The sequence below is a fragment of the Meriones unguiculatus genome, chromosome 3 (assembly GCF_030254825.1).
Source record: "Meriones unguiculatus strain TT.TT164.6M chromosome 3, Bangor_MerUng_6.1, whole genome shotgun sequence".
Classification (NCBI taxonomy): Eukaryota; Metazoa; Chordata; class Mammalia; order Rodentia; family Muridae; genus Meriones; species Meriones unguiculatus.
Window position 1 is genome coordinate 184,715,687 of NC_083351.1, and position 23,850 is coordinate 184,739,536.

General features: G+C 44.6%; 1 protein-coding gene across 4 annotated transcripts in view; it reads right to left on the reverse strand.

Moving 5' to 3' along the window:
- Astn2 (astrotactin 2) overlaps window positions 1-10,432 on the reverse strand; it is a 995,804-nt gene extending 985,372 nt beyond the window's left edge. For 2 of the 4 annotated variants that reach the window (XM_060381206.1, XM_060381207.1), the window contains exon 1: window positions 9,827-10,432. In XM_060381206.1, coding sequence (XP_060237189.1) covers window positions 9,827-10,268 — 442 coding nt within the window. In that variant the 5' untranslated portion in view covers window positions 10,269-10,432. The remainder of the gene's footprint in view (window positions 1-9,826) is intronic. The other 2 variants (XM_060381208.1, XM_060381205.1) reach the window with 1 other exon arrangement.
- Between the last annotated feature and the right edge of the window lie 13,418 nt (window positions 10,433-23,850).

A 23,850-nucleotide genomic window follows, 5' to 3' on the forward strand; every position in this document is an offset into this window, starting at 1 on the left:
CACCCACAACCACCACTGAAATGATTCTCCCAAATGCAGCTATTACTGTGACTGGAAATCTCTGTACTGCTGATTCTGCTAATGGAAATGTTCCTTTCCTTTTCGGCTGCTTGCAAAGCCACTGGTGACTTCCCTGCATGCCTGAGAGTAAGGCCCTGTCAGCCACACACCACCAGAAGGGAGAGGAGTATCCCCCACCTGCTACGCCAACACTCTCCAGGCTCAGACTCACTGTCTCAGGGCTTCTCTGCCCAAACTGTCCTTAAACAACCCCAGAATTTCCTCCTGCCCCCATAGCTGGCAGAGATCAATGGGCAGTTTCATGCTTTTGTGCCTTACTGAGGGAGAATGAGGGAGGGAGAGGAAAGGGATAGGCAGTGAATACAGACATAGGAAGAGAAGGAGGAAATAAGGGGAGTCCACATTCATTATTTATTCATACCTCTACATCCTCCCTCCCTCCTACAAAAATTAAAAGAAAGCAAAATGACAAAGATCCTAAGTGGCAAAGAGGCATGAAACTTGCTGGGCCATGCTGGGCACTCTGGACCTCTGTGATGTAAGTAAAAACTGCACAGTCTGAGGGTCCAGACTAGTGTTTAGCTCATGAAGAGTTCACCAAAGTAGAACAGCACAGAAATCACATGCATGTTTGTTGTGCTCCATTCACTTTGCTGGCAGGCAAGCAGAGGCTGATGTATAGAGAGGGCATATATAGGGCCGAGCTCAGACATGCATTAGAGATTCTGTGTCGGGTTCTAGATGTTCAGAGCGGACACATGTTTCACTCCATCTCTATGCTTCTCCATCATACTGGGTTCCATGTGGGGTCTTGGAAAATGAACATCTTTTTGCTGATTCAATGAAGGATCTATTTGTCTGGACTGAAAAGGCATACTTATCTAAGTCTAATGTTCCAAAAGAACATTGTATTTGATGCTTATAACATTCAATATACATTTTTATGCCTAATATGCACCCTCCTTTCAAGATAGGAAATACAAAAGTTGGATAATACTGTTAAAAGGCACAAGAATGAAGTTCAAAATCAGAACTGAGCAGAAGACTGACAAGAAACTGCACCCAGCCAAAGAGCAACTATGTACCTCAGATACCAGATGCCCTGGCCATTGTTAGAAAGAGAGCAGCAATCTTTTATAAATTTCTAGAAGGACAAGGTCATACATCTTCTCCTATAAGACTATACAAAGCATAAAGATGGGTCATACCTAATGAACAGGAGGATGGAAGGGCCGGGAGGATGAGGAAAAAAAGGGATGCTGGCAAGAAAGAAAAGAGAAAGGAGATACTTTAGAAGGCAAAGAAGAAATGGAGTGTGCATCCCCGTCATGTTTATGGATGGCAAGAACATCCAGAGAATATGAAACAAGGCTCAGCACTCATTACAAAGGAGCACAGAACTCCCTCTTCCTCTGTATGTGTTTGGGAGTGGGGGAACCCTTGCTGGGAGATGCTGAGTCAGCTACATGTAGCACAGAAACAAGGTTCTTAGTTCTATCCGGCTTGAAAGACAATCACACAATATCCCCTATATGAGAAATCGTTGAAACTTCTTTGTAATAAGAAGTGGCAAGAAGTAAAATGAGTTGGACAAAGTGATCAAAATTTTGCCTAGTTTTGTGCAGCACCAAAGGCAGAGAAAATGCAGAACTAGAAGAACCAGACAGAACTGGGGTTGAACCAAGCAAAACTTGTAAGAGCTATGTATGTTTCTCAGCTCCTCTGAAGTCTATGCTTCCTTCTGACACACACAAACTATGCTTGCCATTCAACAGTGTAAAACAGATAAAACAGCAGCAGACAGAAGGTTTTACATGGAGCAAAATTATTGTCAGCAAACGGTCATCAATTTCTTGAATAATGTTAGTTACTTGGCAGCAGTGGATGTTTACTCCTTCCCTCCCTCTTTACTTGGTGGATGCCTTTTCCTAAAACACACTGTATTAGGAAGTCAGTACATATAGGATCTGACATCCGCCTGACATTGACTTGCTAAGGGCACCTTGACTTTCTGCTTTTGACACCTGATAATGCCAGAACATGTTATCTTCTCAAATGTCTAGTTGCTTCTTATTTCTATAACACCCACTCCTGAAGCTTTACCTAGTTTCCAAACTCTTAAAAACAAGGCCTTTACACAAATTCAGCTTTATTTTCTCTAATCGTTCTGATTCATTATACATTATATGCATGCCTCGGATGAGAAGACTAGAAAATGGTAGAAATGGTTTTCGGAGCTCAGCAGAAAGAACATTTCATGTAAGAAGAGGTGCCATTCAATTGTGTGCTGCATTGCTTTGGAATTAGGTCTTTCTTGGGCTGCTTTCTGCTTAGGGTATTCCTTCTTAGAATATTTTGCATAATGATTAATTTCTCCTAAGCCTTCTTACCAATCTAACATTTTCAGTGAACTCATCACTTAATGATATTTTATATTAAAGCTATGTTCCTAATCTCAGAACTCCAAAATCCTTTTTTCTTTTTTTAACGGCTTATTTTAATAGAACTCGTGTTTCCTATAGTTTATATAACTTACTTACGGCCTTTAACTTCCTTGTCCTTGAACAACAGTGCAGGAACACACTCGTGTGCACACAGATGAGAGATGAGGCTCCTGAATGCAGTGATCCTTGTAGTCAACTCTCTTCCATAGCCCAGGAGATGCCAGGCATGTCACAGCTGCCCCACAGCTTTCCACAGACTCACTGTTGTCATGAGGGTATTTGTGTTGACAGTGAGTGTTCAGTGCTGATGCAAAGAGGTCAGCAAAGGCTTCAGTGAGAAACTGGCATTTTAACTCAGTGTTAGAAGGAGGGTAAGAAAGGAGTTTCTAAGGGTGATGCTATGGTAATTAAAGATTGAAGAGGAAGGTTTTTTAAAGACAATCTGAGGGAATGTGACCCTGAGACTTGTATTACTAAAGGGATCCCGAGCTATGGTCTAAGAGCAAGCAGAAAATGCCAGGTGAAGTTACCCATTATTATATTAGGGTTTTTGATGAAGTCAAGTGGACAGGACAGACTAACTAGAAAAGAGACTTCTAGAGGCAAAAAAGAGAGTTGAGCACTGAGATGATATCACAGAGAAGTATTGCTGAGCACAAAAGTGTCTATAGCAATATAATAGAAGAAGCACTTCCATCTCATGATTAAAACCTTATATTTATAACATACAATGCCCTCAAATTTTACCTTACAGACTTGGCTGTATCTCCATTCTAGGATGACAGTAATGAAACTACAAATAATTCAGTCTTGAACTTAATATTTCTGTAGACAATGCCAATCTATTTTCCATTCTAAAGAGAAGTCTTTCTGGAGGTTGTTGTCCAAAATACCTGCAGAGAGTAGAAAAAAGCAGTCGAAAGCAGATAGCAAGGAGTAGCAAGCAGAGGAAGCCCTGCCAAACACTGCTGTCTGGCTCCTCATGGGGCAGAGAGCTGTTTGCTCTGCTACAGGGAAGGGAAAACCAGCTCGCACTATAGTTAATCTTCTGTTGCCACTAGCTGGTCAGTAAGAGAACTAGGGAAAATGTCAGCACAGCAAACCAAGCCTGCCTCCAAGCCTGCTCCACCCCAAGCATAAATATGACCATTTCTTGTTCTAGAGAAGAGCAGACCTCTCCAGACCAACCTCTAAATAAAGATCCCCCTCCTCCAGAACAGAAATCCATCATCTGACTGGCTCTTTAGAAGAGACTGGAATCAACCAGCTTGATACTTTGGCAGGAAACAAATTCAATTGCCGTAAGTAGATATTTTCCCCTTAAAATTTTTTTTTTATTATTATTTACTTGTATGACAAGGGAGGAAAAAAATGCTGGCCTACTTTATTATGCTCAGCAACCCTGCATACACTGAGATATATCAAAGCCAGTCCTCTACGCGAGAGCTCTAGCATTATATTACAAAACATGGATTTAAGAGCCTTAAGGTGAGATGTGACTGTGGGCTCTTTTCTTTTTCCAGGGGCCTCAGTCTTGATGTATATCAGGGAAAAAGTGGGTTAAATACATCATGACAGTTTGTAATCAAAGGAGACAACATGCTAACTGTTTTAGAACATCAACTAAGAGGTCACATTCAAGTTTCAGCCCCCCCCCCCCCCCAGAACACATGCCGTGTCCTCTGACATCAGGTAAGACCTACAACCAATGAAAAGAAGAGAAGCAAGCAGATTTGTCTGCAAGAAGCCTAGTCACACCTCCTACCACAATTAAGCTCTGGGTCACCATAAAGCTGGCAACAGCTCTGCTGTCTCATTACTGTCAACACCACCACACAGCACACACATATCTACCACCCCAGACATAAAATATGGCTGCCTTGGACTGAGGAGGAAAGGTATTTTCCCTTCTCCGTACCCTATTCCCTTCTCTCCATCGTGGTGTTCTCTGAGAGCAGACAATGCATTTCTCCCTGCCTTGAGTGTTAAATAGGTTTCATTAGCTTTTAGCTAAAGAGAAGTTGGATGGTATATGAAGAAAAAAAAAAAGGGAATGGGGGGGGGAGACATGCAGAATAAGAGCTCAGTTAACACTTCCATGCCTCGCTGCAGCCTAGAACACTGCCTACCATTATCCCCCACCAGAGCAAGGGTGAACCCTGAAATTTGACTCTCACCCCAATATGTCATTTAATTACACTTAACCTGGTGACTGGCGGAGTAGAAATATTGCTTGAAATGTAGCGTTGTTTTGAGATACTTTCCCTCTTTTCTACCCCCTAATCTCTCCCAACTGAGCAATAGAATTAGATGTTAACAAATATTCTAGAGTCAGAAATCTCTTCAGGAGACATAGCTCACTTGTAATCATTATTCCTTCTTGCAAATAAAGGGTGTGGATCTTTAGAATAAAACAAGAAATCAAAACAGAGGCCTAGTCTCCATGGACCTGTGCCCCTTTCTCATCTCTGAGCAAAAGCTGCTAGTTTCTTTGTGAACAGTGACCTCATCGCCTCCCAGCCTGTTTGTGCTATAACCTTAGGGCCAGCACAGGGCTGCTGGACAGCGCCACCAGCCTAGCCACACTTTCTGTTTTCACCTTCTCCCCACAAAAGCACAGATCCCTTGTTGCACAGCGCTGACATTAGAAGAAAAACTTCTCAGCCCTCTCTGATCTGTTCTCTGATTAAATTCTACAGGGCCCTCGGCGAGGTGCCTAGTCCCTTATCCTACTTTTGAGTATCAATTTCTATGAAGATGTCAAGAAACTTTCACCATTAATTGACCACATTGAAATTTCACATTATATATTTCTCTCCCTCCCAACCTGGTCCGTTTCATGCAAAGGGCATTCTTTCAGGTGTTTAGCATCAGGCTTTGGCCAGTTTTGTGCATGCAGGGGCATTTAAAGATATACCCAAGGATTGTTCTTCCTTCACATCCCCACTGGCTGTACATTGCATTGCTCTCATTTCAGGTTTACATAGTAAAACAAATTACTCAAAAATGGTGCCTACTCAGTATTATCAGTTTTTTTCTCCTTTGACTACATCAGGGCAGGTGGTAAACGGTATGACCCAGTGACTGTCACGAAGAGAAAAAAAAAAAAAAAAAGATTATGTCTCCTTATCTATGGGCATGAAAGTTAAATCCAGGAGCAGACTTCAGGGATGCCTGCGGCTGGGGGTGGAAAGGACTGTGTGACATGCAGGTTCACCTCAGAAGCCCTGCACTAGCAGTTGTTCCTATTTAAAACCATTCTTTTCTATCATTAACGACACCCCCATGTTACCAGCACAGGAAAACAGACGTGAGAAAGCACGAGGAGCTAGTCAAAGTGACGCAGTCGGTCAGAACACTTCAAGTTCATAGAAGCTTTCCACTAAAGGGATGTTTTAGGACTAATCTACCCACTCCCATCACAGCACAGAGGGCTGACTCTCTGGAGGGATAAATGACCTCTTCAAGGTCACAGTGAGCCATGGCAGAGATGACTAGATTCTATCACTATGACTCCATGCTACATTTTAGCACTCAGGTTCTCTTCAAATTTTGTTTTACAGATTTTCTTTGCACACCAGGTCAAGGTTTTTTTTTGTTTTGTTTTGTTTTTCTTTTTCTTTTAATACAGAAAGTGTCCCCAAATTTCCTCGAGTCTATACAAATGACTTTCTCTCTGGACTTCACACCATCTCTGCATTCATCGGCACCACTAAGCTGCATGCCCTTGACAGCCCAGAATTCTATGACGTGATCATTTAATGCAAATATCATTTTTCAAACCCTCCTACTCAGTTCACTGACACAGAGAAGATTCCTACATAGATGGTTTCTTTTCTTGTTGATGCATAGAATGTCCCTGCACCCAGCACTCTGTCCTGTATAAATAGCATGCTTAGTTCACAATGCCAGCTTGACGACTGCCAAGAAACAAGCGTCCAATAGATTAGGATCCTGGTTCCAGTTCTACCACTTTCTTACAGTGTGACTGTCTATGGCAACCTCTAAGAATTCTTCTTCATCTATCAAATGGGAATAAGAGTAGTAGTTCGTACTCCATATTATTTTGTGTGAATTAATAATACATGGCAAGAGTAAAACGCTCAGCATGACATTAAAGATTCAATAACTACTTGCTATTCCTTGATCACTTTTAGGGAAATTTTACTTTGTCAATGCCATTGACATAATCAGATTCAAAATATGAGGCCTGGGATGGAAACTTGGGAGATTTTTCACATCTAAAATGAACTCCCTTTTACAAAAAGCAGGTTTGATTTAATTGAAAAATATAGATGTAAAAAGGAGGGATCTAAAAGAAAAGATTCCCCTTCCCCCCAAAATTACCAAAAACAAAGCCAATAAGCCTAGTAAAATGGAGAATGGAGTAAGAGAGGATGACTTTAGCGAATAGGCATGCTAGACAGTGCGTGCAGAGAATTATCTTAATGGTCCCCAACTAGATTTTTGCAGTTTGCAGCCTTTAATGCAATCAGCAACTCTGAGCTCAGAACCCAAGTCATGGCAGGGAGGACTTTTCCAGAAACCCAGACACTGTCATCCTCTAGTGGTGGCTCCACACTCCCCACTAGTGGCAGAATTTGAGCCCCCAGTTTTATACACACAGGTGTTACCCCTCCCTAAAAGAACAAAGTTGTGGCACAAACCTAACTTAACTGGCCTGAAGCAAATGCTAGACGGCATGAATAAAGGTACAGAGGTGCAAGGGGGCTGTTGTGGAAGCTTGGGGAAGGGGTAACCACGGATAATCCACACCGCCCACCCCCTCCTGGTGCTGCCTCCAGCCCTCATTGCCAGCCAGCCTGGCCCTCTAAGAGCTCATTGTGCACTCCGTGTTTACACGCAAACAGTCGAAGACCAACACAAATAAAAAGCCCACGTCTCCCTACACAGCTCCTGCTATACCCTGCCATCTGCTGACTACCTCGCTAGCCAAATCCCTGTCGGGATCTCATGAGCTGCCAATGCAGGACTCTAGGGTGGAAAGGAGGGTGGTAGTGGGAACCCAATTCCCTGTGTTGGCCCAAAAAGCTTAGTGCAGCCCCAAAGGCAAATGTCTGGCCATTCCAGGCGGCAGAAGGTTGCCAGTCACCCGGCTCCTGGCTGTTCATCAGGGAAGGTACCAGGGATTCTCAGGCTTATACTGAGGGGTTCAAGACTTCCATTTCAGGGCCCTGTTTCACTCTCCTGCAGCACCATCCTCTTGAATTCCAAAGTTGAGAATGGCAAGGGCTGCTAATTCCAGGGATTTGGGGGCATCTCTATAGCTAGCTGGACCTGACCCCCACATCTTTGATGAACTGGAATGCTCTGGAATTCTGACTGCCAATGCAGGCACTTCTCAAGGGTCAGGCCTGCACTCTTTCACCTTCACTTGAATGGATATGCAGGAGAATCTCAACGCCAGGGATCTCATAGTATCTTATCTTGAGAGTTAGACATGTCAGGATGGAGGGAAGGGGGCATGACTGAGAGCAGTGAGAAGAGCTTTTGTGTATTGGGAGAGAACACACCTACAAATCAAGCAAGGGAGCTAATATTGAGCCTGAGGGAGCTTTGTCCCCTCAGGAACCCCACTTAGACCCTCATGCACCCCCTTCCGTGGATGTGAGTAGCCTATGGCTGCACATGGGAAATATTACTGTGAGTTTGTGTGCATGTGTCCATGCTGTGTGCTTCGTGTGCTCATGAAGATGAGGAGGAGCAGGAGAAGATGGAAGAGAAGGAGGAGGAAGGGGATGAAGGGAAGGAAAGGGAGGAAGAGGAGGAGAAGGGGGAGGGGGAGAGAGACAGACAGACAGACAGACAGAGAGTTGCGCCTCTGAACTCCAGAATCACTGTCAATGGAAGTCCCATGGGAACCCATCAGTTCTCCTGCTTTGCCCCCAACACCTACCCCCTAGAAAGCACAGCTTACTCAAGTAACAGCTAGCCAGAAAAGCACAGGGCCCCCAAACCTGGTGACCAGTCTGGCTGCTGGCACATTCGTGAAGGGGGAGGGGTCACAAAATCAAAGAGGAAGGAGGGAGGGTATTACAAAACACATCTGAACACCTCAGAGCTTCCAGAGAAGTGCTAAGCCTCGTCCATTACTCTCTAAGTCTTTTCCGGAGAGCAAAGAGTTAATATTGGAGGTTCTGGACTGGCTCCTAAGGATGCCAACCACTAAAACCCGCCACTTCTCGACACAGGAACAAGATTCAGATCCTCAGAAAGCAAGGATCCTGCAGAAGCGTCTCCACGCGAACCCTTGGCGCCTCTCCCGCACTGTTGTTGGCCTGACTCAGACAACCAATCGGGCCCCGCGCCCCCAAGAGGGGAGGAGAGAGAGAGCGAGCAGCGAGCGCGGGAGAGCTAAGGGGAACAACATTTTCGTAAACGCTCTCCGAGATAATTAAGCTATCAATTACCCGGGTGGGAAATCAGCCGCGCTTCCCACAGCTCCACGGAAGGGCCGACTCCTCCGGGATTCGCACCGGGAATCAGCAGGCGGCAGGCGGCAAGCTGCTGGCGAACTTTCTGATTAACTTTTCTATTTGAGCCCCCTACCCCTGTCAGTTTCCCCTCCTGTCCTTTTTCTTGCCATTATTGTTATAAAGGGAACAGCGGTGACAAGCCTATTCACGACTAGGAGGAATGGGGAAGGGAGAAGGTGATAGGATAACGGGGGTGGGGGAGAATGTGAAAGTGGAGAGCTTGGGCTCAAAATCCCAGTCCTCAACTATCACTCAGTCGAGTCCAGCCCCAGTTTACACACAGAAGGCCATAACCGAAGCTCAGACGGGAAGCGACTTAGACAAGGTCACCAAGCCCATGGGATGACAGAGCTTTTGAGGACTGGGTCTTTCCTTGCTCACATAGTGCTCTGCTCTGATTCTCAGAAAACCCTTCTGGAAGGGCAGAACCCGCAACTCTGAGGTCAGAGAGAGGGGCCCGACAAGTGGAGCTGTCCAGAAGAGCAGTGCGCAGCGTGACCATGAGCTGGCTTCAGAAAAAGGGTCTTCCTTTCCAGTCCCCAGTTAGAACACACCAAGCGACTTGGGGTCTGCTGCGTCCAGGATACAAGGGGCGGAGCTCAGAGAATAAATTGCCAAGCTGAGAGCCAGGTCCCCAATGCGGGATCGCTGGCACGCCCCCGGGCTCCCGGAGCGCGCGCTCCAGGACCTCCTGCCCCACAGTCCTCTCCAACCACCTGTGCGCCCTCCAGGCCCCTGGACTGCCCTCTTCCAACCCTGACGGGGCAGCCTGGAGCGGGGATCCCCAGGGCGCCCCCACCCGTCCGGTGTCACTTAGGGGTAGTGGGTTTCTTGGGACTTCGCGTGTGCGGCGTCTACCCTTACCCAGGGTGAAGAAGGGCAACTCGGTGTTGTCCAGGTCATCTTGCACTGCGATGCGCCCGGGGAGCTCGTTACGCACAAAGAGCAGGAGACGAGATTCGGCGGCTGAGCCCGCGGAGCCGGCGGAGCCCGGGGACGCGGCGGCGGCAGCGGCTGCAGCTCCGGCCCCGGCCCCGGCCGCGGCCCCTGCGCGGGCACCGCTCCAGCCGATGTCGCTTTCCCGCAGAGCGGGCAGCGTGGACACCGTGACGGTCTTGAGCCGGCATGGGCTGTCGGGCTCCCGAGAGGCAGCGGCGGTGGCCCCGGCCAGCAGCGGCGGCGGCGGCAGCAGAAGCAGAAACAGCAACAGCAGCGGCGGCGGCGGCCCCGGGTAGAAGCCAAGCCTCGACCGCCCCCGAAACCCCGAGCCGGGGCCCGGGCTGCGCCGGGCGCCGGCGGCGGCCATGGCGGGAGGGGCTGCGGTGCTGCGGGCGGTGGCAGCGGTGGCGAAGAAGGAAGAAGAAGCAGCGGTGGAGACCGCGGACACTGAAGCGAACCAGGACGCCCGAGCTAAGGAGCCTGGAGAGCCACTAGCCAGCAGCCCCTAGCTCTGGGCTCCGCCTCCCGATCGGCCCTGGACCGCCCCCCCGCGCCGCCTCCCCGCGCCCCGCCGCCGGCCCCCCTTCGCTCGCTCCCCTGGCGGACCCCGAGCGTTTCCGAGGCTCCGCCTGGCCTCTTACAGGTCCTGGAGCTCCCTCTCCTTTCCCAGGATCCCCCCCCAAAGCTGGCTGCATGGGATTCTCCAGCTCCAACACCCCTCTCTAACATTCTTAACACTTGGGGTCACCTCTTGCGTCTCTTCCAATCTCTCCTGGGTCAATTCACCTGCCCCAGCTTCACCCCACCCTCTGCTCAAGGCCCATGCTGCACCTGGGGAGGCACCTCCTAGCCTTGACCAAGGCCATGCCCTCCTGGATAGCTGAGACAAGACAACTTTGTCTTCCCCACATCAATCTCAAGAACAAGTCTCCTCAATCCTCTAACCCATTCTTCTGAAATAAGTTCCCATGGGCATCAGGAACCCCTTCCCAACCGACTTGTCTGCATTCTCCTTGCCAGGACTCGACCTACTCCTCCCCCTAGGTCTAGGTTGTTGCCTTAAATGCTGGCAAACACATACACTTTAAACTTGTTTCTCTAATACTCTCTGCACAGGCTGGCTCCTGTGCTTGGGCCCCTAGCTGCCTCCATTCCAAGCAGCCCACTCAGACACTTTTACGCTGGAACGTTGCTCCGAGCTTGGAGCAGCTCTGCTTGGCTGCTTCTACTCTCAGTGCGAAATTCCTAAAAAGGGTGTTAGGGAGAGACCTATCCTGGCTCCCTAGCTTCTGGGTCCTTTCCCAGTTCCCACAGGAAAGGGCTGTTTACTCACCAACTCTGCACATGGTTCTCTCTCTGTGTGCTCTGTCTCTGTCTGTCTCTGTCTGCTTCCCCCCTCAAAGATTCAAGTTTAAAGGTAAATCTGGGTCTTCAAACAAAGCACTCCCTGGCCTTGGGCTGATTCCAGTTTCTAACCTGGAGACTTCAGACCTGTACCAAAGGGAGCCATCATCTCTACAAGACAGGAGCCAGCACACTCGCCTTTGCCTACTTAGACTTTTCTTCATCTTTTTGCCTTTTCCTGTTCTCTCTTTCATCTCTGCACTCATTTCCTTCTTTTCTGTGTCGACTTTAATCTTATAAATGCTTCTTTACTATAATTTATGAGCCATTTCCCGCCTCTGCACAGCTAGGTCACCTGTACCTTACTGCAGTCTGATCATTGGCAGTTTTGCTTTTGTTCTGTTTGTTCTGTTGTTTTTTCCCCCCTAACTTTTACCTTTCTGCCTGTGTCCTCTTAGCTTTCACGTGGATTACTCTTTCCTTCACCACTTTTAAAAATGCTTCTAAGCCTTTGGGAAAAGGCAAACAACTAAAACTACAGGGAAAATATAGGCTTGTGGCCCTTCTCTATATGTTAGACATCTGTATATACAAGCTTTGTATATAACCATAATCTAGTGAGAGGGTGCCATTATTCCAATTTTCTGTATTAAAAAATAAGTGAGATTAGGGAAGTGGAGATACTTTCCAAGGTTGCTAGGATAAAAACCTCAATTTTACTCTTAACCTCCAAGCCTTGCTTGTTTCTATGAAACTGGACTGTCCTCAATGACCTTGGAGGTTGAGTCTAGTTCTGCTTTGAGATTTGTGAGGATGCTTCTCCTGCCCCAATTTACTTACTTGTGAACTCAAGGGGCAGAGAGTGGCATCTACTCTTTCAAGTCCCCTGACTTTAAATGGTCTTCTGCCTCTCTGCTGCCCGTTCCAGTTCATTTACTCCTCCAGATATGTCACCCGGCCTCCTTCAGTCTCTCCTTTGTACCCTTACAATCCGCCACTATCCTCTGCCATGGGGCTTTCTGATTCTCTATGCCCCTTTCTTCAAATATGCTGACATAGACCATTTATAGAAGTGCACACTAGGGGAAAAAAGGATCCCTTATGTAAGGCAGAGTCTGTGCAAGTCCTTCATGGACCTCTGGTACAAAGGCCTGTCAAACAAGACGAACACTTTCATTCATTGATTCACTAACAAATACCCGCCTAGCACTATATGGGGATGCCCTGATGGATAAACACAACTACTGCCTTTCTAGAGCTAAAACATGATGGATGAGGGAGGTCCAAAGTAGATACCTGTGCAGAAATATTTCAGGTACCACAGGCAGACAGGCAGGAAGGCACACGCTGTAAGGTCTTGTGATTAAAACTTGGAAAAATCAGAGGAAGCTTCTCAGAGGTGGTGGCACCGGAGATAAACCATAAAGGCTGGCAGCCTCCTGTGGGTATTGCAGGCTGCAGCTCCTCTGCAACTGCTTAGCTTCTAAATGGATCTTTTCCTGCATCAGAAAGTGTTCCGCAGTCAGAGGTACAGGCCAAGGAGAAGCTAACCTTTCTAGGCACTCTGTGGGCCTTCCTGCAGGTGAGGTGTGAGCACATGGTGCTTCTGACTGAGCTACTCCAGATGCAAGGATGGAAAGAGGCATCGTGCAGAACACATTCAGGACCAAAGTGTTGACATGTGGGGCAGTTACATGCAGATTTCGTTGCTTATAAAAGCTGTTTCACTATCTGGAGCCTAGTGCCTTGGTGTAAACCAGTGACAATCTTTGGTGAATTGTCCCGTCTGGCTCACGGTGTGATTGCTGTTGCAATAGTATCTCCTCCAGGGCAGATCCATGTTGTGATTTTTATCTGTGCTCTGGACTTCAAGGATTCTTAGACCAGACCCTGAACTCATTTGATGATTCTGTATGATCTAATCTCATGGAATTTTGGATTCTCTTTCAGCTTAAATTATTCAGAATTAGTTTCTGTTGCTTGCAACCCAGAAATTTGTCTGAGAACATAGGCATGTAGAAACAGTGGGCCAAAAGGGCAAAGATTATCATAGGAAATGAAGGAAATCCAGTGAGGAGGAGAAGAGAAAGAAAAGAGAAAGGCAATGCAGAAAAGTCTGCCACTGATCATGGAACCCATGTTAGTGTCAAATCTGGAAAAGAAATGGTGATTTCAAGCACATGCTCCCAGATACCAGAAACTAGTGGAAGTGTGTAGCAAGGGGTGATGGTAGGTGCTCAATAAATTCTAACTACTATTTGATACATGATCTCAGAAACATGTGAAGCAAGACTTTTAAATCTGCAAGTCACTCATAAATGCAACCTCTGAGGCTCAAGAAAGATGGGAAAATTGACTTTAAGCCCACACTTTCCAAGAGGCAGAAAACAGAAGTATCAGACTCTTTAACTTTCATTCCATCTGCCTTAGATAGTCCTTCCTCACACCTGGTACAACTGCCTCCATCTTTAATCCTTGTCCTTGTGGTTGAGGCCATTGCTCCTTCCCCTATAGTCCCTCTTTCCTTCAAACTTGTCTTCACTTTAGTATTGGTTTAATTGGTTGTCCTTCATAACTGATTTAACTTCTTGTTGTCTAGAACCCCTAGAACTCTCTTTCTGGCTCAGCTTCTTCCCCAGAAGATTTCCTGTTGCTTCTTCATCTCTTATGTTTCACGTTTGCCTATCTAGATCAATTAGTATGAATTTTCTCCCTTTCCTTTTTAAAAAATCCATCTCCAATAATCTATTCCGTTTTACAAAATCTTCCTTGTTCACACGACCTGGGGTGGTTGGCAAACCACTGGCTTGAGAGGGACTTTTGCTATACACAAGCTTAGCTATTTACCTACTGGGTCAAGCCTCTTAACAGTACCTTCTGGACCTTTTGATTTCTTATTTGTGCAAAGGGCAAAGGACTCCCACTTCTCAGGGTCATTATGGGAATTAAATGAGACCATGCATAGGAAACTATCTTGCGCTTATGAAGCTCTCATTAATGTTACAAGTGAAGCCAATCATCTATGGCATCTTACCTGCTGTTTTTCTCCTCCTGCCTCCTGTTAGAGTCTTCACCATGGCCACTTGCGCCTTCCCCTACAGGGATCTCTTTTCTGTTATCCAAGTATTTCCAGCTCCTGGACCTAGTATCTTCACACACTCCTCTCTCCACCTGCAGAGATCTCCCTTTGCATTCACCTAGTCAATTCCACTATCTACATATCAATTAATAAAATATGTCCTTTACTATGCCCTCCCAGCCAATCTGTTACCCACTCTCTGTTTTCCACTACCATGTCTTTTTATGGCTTAGCACGGGTTTTTTAATCGAGCTTTTCAATATTTTACTTATAGTCAATTCACTAGTATAGTTTCTAATATATTTTCCCACTAGTCTGTGAGCTTTAACACAACAACGTGTGTGTTGGTGGGAGCAGGCACTGCTCGGTCACTAACATGCTTGCCTTGCACGTATGAGGAGCTGTGTTTGCTCCCCAGGAAGTGCACAGAAACCTAATCATGGTGGTGGCCTGTTCTTGTAATGCCAGTACTGGGAAGGCGAACACAGGAGCATCTTTGGGACTTGTTTACCAATAGCACTAGCCTGCTGGATAAGCTATAGGCCAGTATCTGAAAAAAAAGTGTGTGGGTAGAGGTAGGAAACATCTTAAGAATGGCCCCAGAGGTTGTTCTCTGGTCTCTACATGTACCTATACACATGTGCACATGTACCCACCCACATACATTCATTCATACATATGTGAACATGCAGAATAACACACACAAACATACCAGGGCTGTTTTACTTGTCAGTATGTGTACACCTGAGCCAGTGCAGTGACCATCAGAGTAGATATATAAAATAAATATTGTGTGAACAAATGGCAGGAGATTTCTAAAGATTCTGTTGTGAAGCAGTCTTCACAATAGCCACTACCTATGCTTCTACAGAGAATAAAATAAAATATATAACAAAACTTCCCTCTGTCTGTCTGTCTGCAGGTCCTCATTCCCTTCCTCCCCCTCCCAGCTTTCTATGAGTCTAGTAATTTTTTACATAGCCCCTTTTCTTTAAGCTTCAAGATGATTAAAGCCACAAATAAACTCCACTTGGGGACAAAACAATACTATCTCAGGTTCCATCTCTACTGAGCTCTAGCTGAGCTCAGTCTTCCATCAGTCTTCTCTGTGGTCAGGGATCTCCACCATTTCTTTTCTCTGGTTCCAATAACTGCCTTTTCTGTAACTCACCTCTTCCCTTTAGTCATGGTTTGGTCTCCCCAGTCTGTTGTTTCCTTTTATCACTGAGCATAACCTGTTTCCTCTTCTTCCCTTCACCTTCTTAGCCTCATTTCAGCCAATCTATGGGCATAGAGACCTGTGCTGGACCCAAACCCATCCGTAGCTTTAGAATCAATGGCAACATTACTGTCAATATTAAAGCTTTTTTTATTTATTGTTGCTGGATCTAAAATAGATCCCTATAAATATACCTGTTGCTGCTATCTATTTCCTTGGCACAGATAGAGGTCTCTCCTAATGCTATAAGTTGGAATTATTTTCTCTACAACTTACTGGTTGGCTAAATTTTTTGTCAAGACTCATAACTCTGTCTAGGCTTTATTCCTTACCTGTAGGAGAAGAGAATGAGGAGTTAGAATGAGGTAGTAGGTACCATTGGAAGAAAACAGTATTGTTTGGTACAGTAAGCCATCCCTAATAGTAGTGATAGCTGTTTTCCACCTGCGTACAGCTATTTATTTGGTCCTTCTGTGACCCCTGTCTTATTACTTTTCTCTCTCTACTTCTCATTTCCATTTTTCGAACATTCCAGCTAGGTTTCATTTATAGCAAACTTTTAGCATTGTCTCCAACTTCATGTATGTGTGTGTGTGAAAAATGAAAGGATATTTTAATCACTGATACATTCTTCATTTTCACTCTCAGCTGTTTGACTGATTTCTTCTTCAGTTCACTACTTCTATGACTCTTTTCTGTAACAATTCTAAAATTTATTATCCTTATTTTTTCCCTCCAACTCCTGTCTCTCACTACTTTATACATTCCTTGTCTTGCCTCCTCTACATCACTCCCTTCTTTTTCTGTGATTTACAGCAATTCTTTCACATCTTGCTTACAGTAAAAATTCTCACAGTACTCCTTGAGAATCTCTCTGTCCTCATTTGTTGTTTTGCATTTCCTTTTTTTTCCTAGCCCACTCATCTTTTATTCATCGCCATCATTCATTTGCTTGTACCCAAATCTCTGTACCTCTTTGCCTCTTTAATCATTTAACCTATCCACGTTCCTCCTCTGTTACTCCTGGAATCTTTAATCATTAACACGTATTAGTGGGTGATGCCTGTTTGCACCTCTTTTTAAGGATCTTAACCCTCGTGTTCTTTCAGAGTCCTTCTTGTGAGTCCCATGGACTCCTCCATTCTGGCGTCTTTTCTGTCTGAGATGCTGTTTGATTTGTTTGTGTGTGTGGGGGGGGTGAAGTATCTTTGTGTGGGGGGGGGCTGAAGCATGTTTTTTTTTTTTTTTTTTGTACTTACTCAAGCTGAACAGCAACCTGGAGCATTCAAATGAACGTTGCTGATAAGGAGTGTAAGCTCTATTCTCTGGTATGTTGTCCTCACTGGGCCGTTTTTCCTCCTGCAGCACAACATTTTTATTGTTATATTTTGAACAGAATAGAACGTCAGCATACGGTCATTGTTTTTACAACATTGACTGGGTGCCTACTATGTGTTAGGCACACACCACAATTTTTTCTCAAAGCAGTAAAAATTGGGATTTAAAAACCTTGCTTTACATGTGCAGCATTTGAGAACACAGAAAATGCAGGCTTTGAAAGATGCTCAACAATTGACATGAATTTAAGCCTTTCTTCTTTTGGTGTGTACACAGAGAGTTGAGAGAGTTAAGTGCAAGAGTTAAGAGTGTCTTACTTTTATAGTAGAGATGGTCACAAGTACTTTGTAGGCATAGTATTTAATATTTGTTCTCTTTGCTAAATTATAGCTCCCATAAGCATAACAATCCTATCATTCTTGTCACCAGCTGCCTGGTATATCTGAGATCATCAATGATGATTGTTGAATAGATAAATGAATGCATACCTTCAGGTTAGAAATATAATTTCTTGCATAAGAGCACACTGGATTTTCATTTCAGCTGTACCATTTAGTAAACACATGGACTTAAATACAGTAGAGAGAGAGAAGAACGCTTCTAAAATCCTGTACATTTCAATTTTTTTGTTCTACTTTCATTTTTTTGTCAATTTCATATGTAGATACAATGTAGTTTGATATTTCCTCTCCAGTTGCATAACTTGCGTCCACACTACTGCTGACCCCTTCTTTCCCACTAGTCCCCCTCTGATTTTCATGTGATTTGTGTGTGTGTGTGTGTGTGTGTGTGTGTGTGTGTGTGTGTACGCGCACACACATGTCTACCGCCTCTCATCACGCTGCTGTTTGGTTGCTACGGCCATGGCTTATTCAGGACACACTGTTTCAGAGCTCCCCGTCACCATACTTCCTCTGGCTCTTCAGTCATCTTCTGCAATGAGCTGTGTATATGACTTGTCTAGGGCTGAGGAGTCAGCAGTGTTGTATACTTTGTTTGCATGTTTTCAATTTTCAGTAATAGCTAATGGTTGTCAAGGGCAAGCAAACCAGGATATAAACCCAGCTGCCCCACCTCCCAGTCTTGATGACCTAGACAAGTGTTTTGTTTCTGCAAGCCTCCCTTCCTCATCTAAAAACCTAAATGATTCTTGGTTTTGTTGGTAGGTGCTAATTGAATGGTGGCCTGAGGGGAAGCTCCAAGATGTGATTTTAAGGCTCTTTACTTTCTATTTTATCTGTTATACCAGGAATCTCAATGCCCTAAGGACACCCTTCACTTGTTGTTTTGTTTTCTTTGTTTGTTTGTTTGTTTTGCTCTCACAAGAAACTTTATGTGGACAGGACTCCCAGGACCGTGCCTGTACGTTTCTCAGGGAGGGAGAGGCCAGTCCCGTGGCTGACCCACTTAGGGAGCTATATTTGATGACTATTGTGTGAGAACCTGCAGACTCAGCAAGGCTACAATTCTGTGTGTTCTCTGTGTCCCCTGAATGTGAGGCCTCACTCCATACACGTTTAAGAGGCTTATGGTGAAATTCAAAGAAAGATATGGGAAGTCACTCCTCCAAGATCTGGGGCACATTTTTGTTTTTAAAAATGGGCTCTGCTCTACAATTGTAAAAAGAAAAACAAATTCAAAATACCTTTCCTTTATTCTTTCTCCTGGGTTTTTTTTCCTCTCCTCTGTTTCACGGAATACCACAAAATACTATTTCTAGTAATGGAAGACACTGTAAAATACTTCCCCAAAAGGGACTAAAGTGCCCCATACTCAGGAACCGTTCAGTCTAATCAGAGAAAGGGTTGCTATGAGTTCCAGCCCAGGCTACTCTGTGTGTGTGTGTGTGTGTGTGTGTGTGTGTGTGAGAGAGAGAGAGAGAGAGAGAGAGAGAGAGAGAGAGAGAGAGAGCGAGAGAGAATAACAACAAAAACAACACAGGAGTGAAAGTTTTTAAATATGTTGTGCTAAACAAGAATATGATTTTATAAAGCAGCACGTCTATAAAGCAGCATGATGACGGCAGAAATAATTTGTAAGAAAGTGACATTATTTAGAAAACATGAAAGATGAGTAGGAGTTATGGCGAAAAGAGTAGGGATTTAAGGCAACAGAAGCAACAGGCAAGGGCCCTGAGAGAGACATGGGAAGTCTTGGGGCCATACATTTGATGTTAGTATGGGTAAAGAATTAAGAAGGAAGACAAGCAGAGAATGAAATGATATTCAGAAAATGGATGTGGCTTCAATTGTTCAGGCCTATGTAGATCTGAGGCATCTGCTCTGATGAGGCATCTGGATTTAATTCTAATTTAAAATCAGGGGTGATTTTAAGAGAGGGGAAGTTATCGTCTGATGTACATTTTAAAAATACTACTTTGGCTTTTGGAGATGATGGTTTTGCATGGCTCAAGAGCAGATGGAGAGAGAGCTCCATTGGTGATGAGCTTGGTTTCAAATATGAAGACCTGACTCCCAGAATCTGCTTGGTTCTGGGTCAAAATGTTAAGCATAGTCCTGTCCACTTGCAATCCCAGTGCTGGAGAGGCAGGGACAGGGTGCTTCCTGATGCTGGTTGACGGGCCAACCTGGGCGGCTTAGAAAAGTTTAGGCTGACAGATCTGTTTCAAGGCAAGAAGGTCAGCAGGACACCCAAGGTCTTTCTCTGGCCTTTATGCATTTGCATTTGCCAGTGGGTATACTCTACATGCATACACACATGCACATACCCATATACCACACACCATACACACACATACACACCACATACACATACCACACACACAACACACATACACACCACACATACACACACCCATCACACATACAAACCACACATACACACACAGACATACACCACACCACACACACAATGCAAACATACACAGCACAGATGCACACACACTGACACACATACAGACGCACACCGACACACATGCACACAGAGCAGATGGAGGTGTCTAATAAAGGCCCTGTCTCAGCTTCGCAGGCATTACCGTTTGCAGCACACAGCCTTGCTCAGTGTTGTCTGATCTCAACCATGACCCCACCCCCAGCTAGCTTACAGGGAAGGTGCAATATCTCCTTTGAAAATCACTTCTACTCTGTTGTCTCTGGCCAATAGGATTCACTGATTTATATCTTCTTTGTTGAAACTACTATTTATTGATTCAAATTTTGTATTCTAGGGAGGTCACGTGGAACAACTTAATAAGATACTCCATGTGTCTGATGGTTTCTGTCTTTGTCTCTTTATCATTGAATGACTGGCCCTGTTTGCTGCCTTGCTGTTCTCTGGTATTAAAATAAAGCCAACACAAAAACCAAACAGAAATAGACAAACAAAAGCACAAACAACAATAATTAGCATCAATTTCCATTTACCCAGCTTCTTTCACCCCAGAGCCAAAGGGGACATGGACACATAATAAGCTCATAGATTCTGGCTTATTATCTAAGTTGAGATACTCACTGTGATCATTTCAGTGTCTGAACCTAGGAGAATTGTCTGCTGTCTCTGGACTTTGTTTTCTTGATGTGAGAATAAAAAGAGCACACATTTTATGGAATCTGATGAAGAGAGCATGAGCTTAGAGGTACAAGATTAAAATAGCAATAATCAATATGTTTCCTACCAATAAATATTTGCCATTGCTGTAATGCTTAAATTTCCTGGTCAGAATAATAGTGATGAATTGGAAGCTGTTATAAGCCTGGTAGAGGATGTTGGTGGTTTGCCCTGAAGTAGTAATGCTGCCCTGATGTCATGGATGTAGTGATGCATCAGGGACCTGATTCTTTGTAAAACAGGCAGAATCATACTAGATAACTTAAAATTGCTGCAAAACAGATTCCGTAAATAACTGGAGAAATTAACTAACCAGAAGAACTCTGTACATCTATTTAAACACTCATATGTAAAGATGCAAACCCAAAATCTGTGTGTGAGAGAAAATGTGATATTTGTCCTTATGGGTCTTGTTTACTTTATTTAGAATGGTTATTTCTAATACTTTCTATTTGAAAAACTAATCAAAATACATAGGATAAGATACTGTGGCGTGCTCAGCCTTCAGTGGAATATCTATGCTACAACCCCTGTCCTCAAGGCTCAGTTATAGAAGAGGAAGTGAACAGACTGTAGGAGTCAGAGCTAGAGGATGACTTCTGTGAAATAGTGCTTTCCGGACATGACATGTACATTGCACACAAGAACTCACAATTCTTGAAAGCATGCACAAGACCTGAGGGAGACCAGACAAAATCCCAGCGAGGATGGAGGAGGGGCTTAGCAAGTCTCACTTCTAAGCTGAGAGGCTATTGACAAGGACGGCTGCTGTGGGAGGTCATCGGTTCTCTTCATATGTAGCCCCATGCAAGCTTCCGCACATCCATGTTCCAGTGGCTCGGCTTAGCCTCCATGCACATACTGACAGGACTGAGTAGACAGTGGATTCAAAAGAGAACACATGAGGTTGGGAGGAAAGCCTGGTGGTATACGTATGGAAAAAGGAAAGGGGAGGGCATGGGGTGGGTTAGAACAATGGCTGAAACATTCAATAAATGAATAGTGTGTTTATTAAGTGTTCATCTACCTTCTTCATGCCTTGATTTTACTTCATTTCCCTGAGAGACCTCTCTGGCATCCTCGGCTGGCCCAGGCAGTCTTGGTTTTGCTTTTAGCACTCAGACTTCTGGAGCAGGCCACAGGCCACAGGCCACACTTTAGTAATGGTGATTCCTTCTTTGTCTCCTCTTCAGAACAGACTTGCTGGATGTGACAACACTCTGCTATGTATCTATCAAACATACTGGACTCCATCTCCACATTCCCCCTCTGTGGGAGGTGCACACTCACCCCCCATCGCTCAGACTAAGACAGAAGACCAGGGCAGGTTGAGCCAAGAGCCTCAGCCCGCCAGGCTGGAGTAGAGGGGTGCTTACTTGCTACTTTCTTGCTCAGCCTTGCAGAGATGTCCTAAAAAGCACTCATGCACCTCCTTACTCCAAAGGACTCACATATTCCCCATCATCTCGAAGATCATACTTTCCCCATCAGAGCTGATTCATAGATTTCCACAATCCAAGTAAAAGCCAGCTTTAAGAGAGATTTTTCCCAGTGTTATCCACTGCTGTGTACTCTGTTCTTAGGTTTGACCATGACAAAATAAGTATTTGATAAATAAATGAATAAATGCATTATTTGTTAACCACTATATGTAATTTGTAACTTAAAACAAGGCTCTAGTTCAAACAATATGTGTATTTGTGTGTGCATGTAAGAGAGAGAGAGAGGGAGAGAGAGAGAGAGGGAGAGTCACCCAGGTAGATATTTGCAGGGACCAACAGGGGGTATCAGATCCCTTGGAGCTGGAATTACAGGTGACTGGGGCCTTCTAAGTGGGGCGTTGAAAGCCAACTAGAAGAGCACCATACACTCTTTACTACTGAACTATCTCTCTGACCTCAAAATCACACTATTATTACATTCTCTTGTAAGAAAGAAGTGTTCTAACTCCTGTGGCAGCTTGAACTCGGAACCTTATGTATGCATGGCAAAGTACTCTTCCAATGATCTGCAGCTCCAACTCATTAACGCCAGTTTAGAATGAACGTGGGTCAGGGATTGGAAGAGTGTTTCCTGGGCCCTCAGCAACAAGCACTCTAGCTGAGCAACTGGCCAGCAGATGCCAAGATAGCTTCCCCTTGCAAGGCAATAGGTGACAAGATAGGAAAGAGAGAGGGAGCAGCAGAAGGAGGAGATATACTGCAGCTGTGGCATTACGCCTGAGGTTTGAGATGCCCACGGAGATTCACTGAGAAAAAATAATACTTGAAAAAAGTATAATGTCTAGTATTTATCACCTCAGTCTACTGGTAGTTCATTCTCCCTGACAACTATGGAGATTCTTAGGAACTAATATATTGTCCAACATGCACCCTGCCAAGCACTATGCTATCTTTTTAGGTTAGCTTTAAAGCTCAACTCTTATTTCTTAATTAATTTTGTTGCTGAGGATCTTTTGTGACCCATTAGTATGATATCCAAGTTTCAAAAAAAAAAAAAAAAAGAAAAAGAAAAAAAAAGAAACGTTCTGATCTGTTCTCCCATTTCTTTTCTGCTTAGAGCCACTGCTCTCTTCAAAATACAGACTGGTAAGATGGCTCATTTGGGTAAAGGTGTTTGCTGCCAACCCTTACAACCTGAGTTTAAGCCTGTGAAATGCAGAAGGAGCAAACAGACTCCCACAAGTTTTCCTTTGATCTCCACACAAGCACAAGAGAATGCACCTGCATGCACGTCACATCACACACACACACACACACACACAGAGAGAGAGAGAGAGAGAGAGAGAGAGAGAGAGAGAGAGAGAGAATAAATAACCACAATTTAAAAGGAACAAGTAAGTAAGTGGTCTTACTGTTTCATATACACTCCACACTCGCTCTGTCTAGATTGTTTTCTCTGGCAAATGTGCAGCATGAATGAGAACAATCCTTCAGGATCACTTCTTAGATTTCACACATGATATTTTTGGCTTTTAATAGTTCTGTCATTCATGTTTGTTATTAAGACTGTAATTGTTGTTTGTTGTTAAGATGATTTATATTTACTTCATTAATTGAGTTATTTGATTCAGCAAGTTTCCTTTCCTGTTTGCTCTTATACTCATTGTGCACACCAGGCAGGCATGACTGCGAGGCACGCACTTCATGTGACTCATATGAAAATGCAGGAGACATGCATGCTCTGACTAGCCTGCTGCTCCATGTAGAGTGATAGATGCGGAAACAGACCAGGACCTAAGCTAAAACTGGAGGCAAGACTAACCGAGCCAGTGTAAAGCACAGATCGCTCCTGGCCACCTGCAATATATGAGTGAAAAACATATGATTGCTGTTTACTCTGCAGTTCAATGGTAATTTTATTGCACAACATCTTTGTGCCTGATCCAAAGTCATAACTTCC